Consider the following 4128-nt stretch of genomic DNA (forward strand, 5'->3'; position numbering starts at 1 on the left):
TTTTCTCGATAAGATGTATCTTGACTCTTTTTTAAACTTGAATTACACGTGTCATTATATTAATGGTTTATTATGAGTCAACATGTCACGTAAATAAATTCTAACGTTTATAACTAAAACTTTATATGAGGAGCTTATATGCTATGTTTTTTAAAATATATGAGTTATTTTAGGCATGAGTATACCATAAGGGCTTAAGTGATCTATGATCAAAACTATAAAGGGTAAAATAGACCTTAATTTTTTTAAAATTTAAATTAAATATATTATTATATTAATAATTTATTATGAGTTAACATGAGTAAAATTTTTCGAATTAATATAACGAGTCTCACCGGATCAGATCCGTAGTAAACACGTCACCCAGAAATAGTTCTCGGACGATTCAGTCGATGGCATTTCGCCGTCTCTCCGGTAGCCATCAGGTGCCGCACGAAAGGTCAAGCATCCATCGTACATCTATAGTCAGCGCGAATCTTGAAGCGTTCATTAGCCCCGGCTCAGCACCACCCGCCTCCACCGTATATAATAAACCGTTAGGGTTCACTCTCGGAGCCGTCCAGGCTACTCCTTTCGTTCCGCCGTCGCGCTTGATCTCCTTGTCCAAGGAACCCACGTTGCTTATCGATCATGGCGGAACAGGTCAGCACCAGTCTTGCCTGGTTTCTTTTCTTCAAGTTCTCTGTTTTCCCATCTTTTTGTTGTTCCTCGTTTTCTTTCTCTGAATTCTCTTGGTTTGTGGAAGTCTCGGGCTAATCTTGTTATGATTCGAAGTCATTTCGTGGTACAAGGGAAGCGAAAAGGATTCTGGGGTTTGGAAAACGCTAGTTGGGCCGGGACGGTCGAACATTAGATCGTAGAGTTGCAGTTCTTGATATCTCTTCGTCGAGTGGATTAATCGATTATTATTTGATGTGAACTTTAGTAAAATTTTACGTTTACCGGTTGATATTCTGTCATGCGACATTTGAGGCCGTTTCGTGATGTATAACCGCCTAAACATAATGTTACAAACTGCCAAAGATTAAGATCTTGCTTTTCTGATTGTGGTGATTGAAAAACCACGGTTTTTCTAGTTTGAAGTATATTGCATGCTGGGATGCGACTTCCCTTCTTACTGATTCTTCAACGAAATTTTGTGCAGACGGAGAAGGCATTCCTTAAGCAGTCAAAAGTGTTTCTTTGGTAAGACAATGAGTTCCTAACGTCAAATATATTATGCGTTTGATTAGTGTTTGGGATCAATGATATAGTGGATATTGCAGCTCGAAGAAAACTGGAAAGGGGAAGAGGCCTGGCAAGGGTGGAAACAGATTTTGGAAAAGTATCGGGCTTGGGTTCAAGACCCCAAAAGAAGCTATTGAAGGTGGGAGATCTTGTTTCTTTTTTATTTTGGTGTTGATTTTGGATCGATATTTTATTCCTTTGAAAATGCAATTTTCATTGGACTAATCCGAAACATCTTGCTAATTATCTTGTGAATTATAGATTTGTGGGAGGCATCATATACGGTTGACTTGGAAACTAAGTGATTTTAAAATATTTTGTACTGTTTGTTGAATGTCATGTTGCATGCGGTGCACCGTATGGTTAGTTTGGTTGGAACTTTATAAATATTTATAATAATCGCTTTTACATATTTCAGGGACCCATGGTTGATATCCCTGTTTAATTGATATACTTGAACCATATTATTGACTGTATAAGTTTATTCCTCTTAAATTAAATCTTTCAATTTAACAGTATCAAAAGTTTCAGTTTATTTGGTTCTTGCTCGTATTCTTGCTTGCTAACTAATGATATTTAATAGATTGTTTTGCATTTTTTTTTTCATCTTAATGACAAACAAATATATTGTAGGCATTTGGTTTTGATATTCTGTACTTGAATTTTCTTTGATGTCCATGGTTGTAATGGATTTGCTAAAGATATTTTTAGAACTATATATGATTGCTGCAGTTTTGTTTTAGATGATTCACTTCCTTTGTGTTTGTTCTTAGATTTGTTCCTCAGAAGTGTTGTTTTGCAACTTTAGTTACTGATAGTAATATATGGGTTGTCTCTGTTAGGGCGATCACATACTTTGTCCTGTTATTTATATGCAAATAGATATGTTTTGATTTATTTTGGACATCATTTCATACTTACAAACTCAAGTTCATCACTTGTTTCACCAATATTAATGTTCTATTTTGAGGAAAAAGTGGTAAAGATAATTTACAACTTTTGTTTATATCTACGAAAAATGAAGGTAGTATATGTCGATTGTCTCCTTGATACCTCAATTGTTTGCTTCAGCATGATTTGAGTTATAAAACACTGTTTCCAACATGAATGAATTGTGATTTTTGATGCAGGGACTTATATTGATAAGAAATGTCCATTCACTGGAAATGTATCAATTAGGGGCCGGATTTTAGCTGGTACATGCCATAGCGCCAAGATGAACAGAACCATCATAGTACGCAGAAACTATCTTCACTATGTGAAGAAATATCAAAGGCACGTGGTACCTTTTTGTTTATTTTTTCTGATGAAGATCAAATTTGAATTCTTTACTTTCTGATAGGTATGAGAAGCGGCACTCAAATATTGCTGCGCATATTTCTCCTTGCTTCCGAGTGAAGGAAGGTGATCACGTTATCATAGGCCAGTGCAGGTGAGCTTGTTTCTCAACTATAGACATGTCACCATAGGTCAGCAATATGGTTTTTTTCAATGCAGGCTTGGTTGTTTTTCTATTTTTAAAATTCCATGATGTTGGTCTTCATCAGACTTAGCCTTAACAAAGCACTTTGATCATCCTATATGAACCCCTTTTTTCTATTTGATGAGTCCTACCATGGGGTTCAATTATATAATTGTTCTGATTGTTTTCCTAATGCAAAGAAAAAAAAATGGGGATTGTTAAGCCAGTAGATAGCCAATGCTTATAATGGGACCTCCCTGTGACATGTTCCACATCTTCTTAAGAGCCATCTCTAGCTACCAATGTGCTTTTCAAAGCATTTGGGTACCAGTGCTGTGGTTATTTGTAGACATCAAACCCTTGGCTACTGAAGCTTACAACTATCACCTGTTATCCAAAAACTTATAAAAATGATGTGGCTCGGTGCATGAGACATCAAACCCTTTCGCACCGGAAAAAAACCCTTTCGAATGAAGACGAGCATACTATTTCAGTCAATGCCAACAAATTGTACTAAGGAAAATGGTGACAATTGCTTTTGGTCAGCATTGGAATTTTTGTTAAACTTATCCTGCACACAAACTTGAGACATAATCGATGAATCAAAGATTTTGACAGATTTCATCTTGTGCAGGCCATTGGCCAAGACTGTGACATTCAATGTGTTAAAAGTTATTCCAGCTGGATCAACAAGCGGAGGCGGAAAGAAGGTTTTTGCTGCAGTTTGAAGAATCTCATGCATTTTTGGTTGCCAACAAACAGGCCGGAGCTAGAAGGAACTTTAATCTGGATGAACACTGTTGGGTTCTTTTAGTTTAGAACTACTTATCGTTCTCTTTTTGCTGGAACCGTGCAAGGTTGATTGTTTAAATTCCTTTGGATAACTTGTGTTCTTAATTTCCATCAGATGGTAGCTCTTAACTTTGATCAGATGGCCTTGTGAGTGTGTTGGTTCAGATTTCAGAAAGAAAAGAGTGAGGCAGTGATTGGTTCTGGCTGTAGGCCACCCACGTTTGCTGTATTCTGGTGATCATCTCCATCAGAGATTCATTTGTACAAAAAAAAAAAAAAAAAAAGACACAAAATTGATACAATAAGAAAAAGGTTCATTTCTACTATTCCAAATCCTACATAGCATGTGTCGTTAGCTATGTAAGACATCACACAACTATCTAAACCTTTGCCTTTTGCTTTAATTTACAATCGAGTAGACCTCCCTGCTTACAAACTAAAATCATTGCAAAGTAGCTGCAAAATTACTCGAAAGAAAAGAATAAAAATCTATAACAGAACAACAGAGACTTGGGTAATGAATACAAGCATAAAGGGGCGGAGCATTCCCGAGCTTCAGGAAATGGCAGATGACCAAAGAGCCACCACCTAGTAACCTGCATGGGCCACCACCTTTAGTGAGATCATTTAGTCTTCTGTAGTTAAAG

At 36.6% G+C, this 4128-nt stretch overlaps 1 protein-coding gene across 1 annotated transcript; it reads left to right on the plus strand.

Annotated features, from left to right (window-relative positions):
- The first annotated feature begins 516 nt into the window (after positions 1 to 516).
- LOC135676656 (small ribosomal subunit protein uS17-like) lies at positions 517 to 3619 on the plus strand. Its single transcript, XM_065188070.1, has 6 exons — positions 517 to 642; positions 1145 to 1185; positions 1266 to 1366; positions 2358 to 2509; positions 2577 to 2659; positions 3324 to 3619. The coding sequence occupies exons 1-6, from the start codon at positions 631 to 633 to the stop codon at positions 3415 to 3417; spliced, it is 483 nt and encodes a 160-aa protein (XP_065044142.1). The 5' UTR covers positions 517 to 630; the 3' UTR covers positions 3418 to 3619.
- Positions 3620 to 4128: the final 509 nt, after the last annotated feature.

This window comes from Musa acuminata, chromosome BXJ1-6 (genome assembly GCF_036884655.1).
Source record: "Musa acuminata AAA Group cultivar baxijiao chromosome BXJ1-6, Cavendish_Baxijiao_AAA, whole genome shotgun sequence".
Lineage (NCBI taxonomy): Eukaryota > Viridiplantae > Streptophyta > Magnoliopsida > Zingiberales > Musaceae > Musa > Musa acuminata.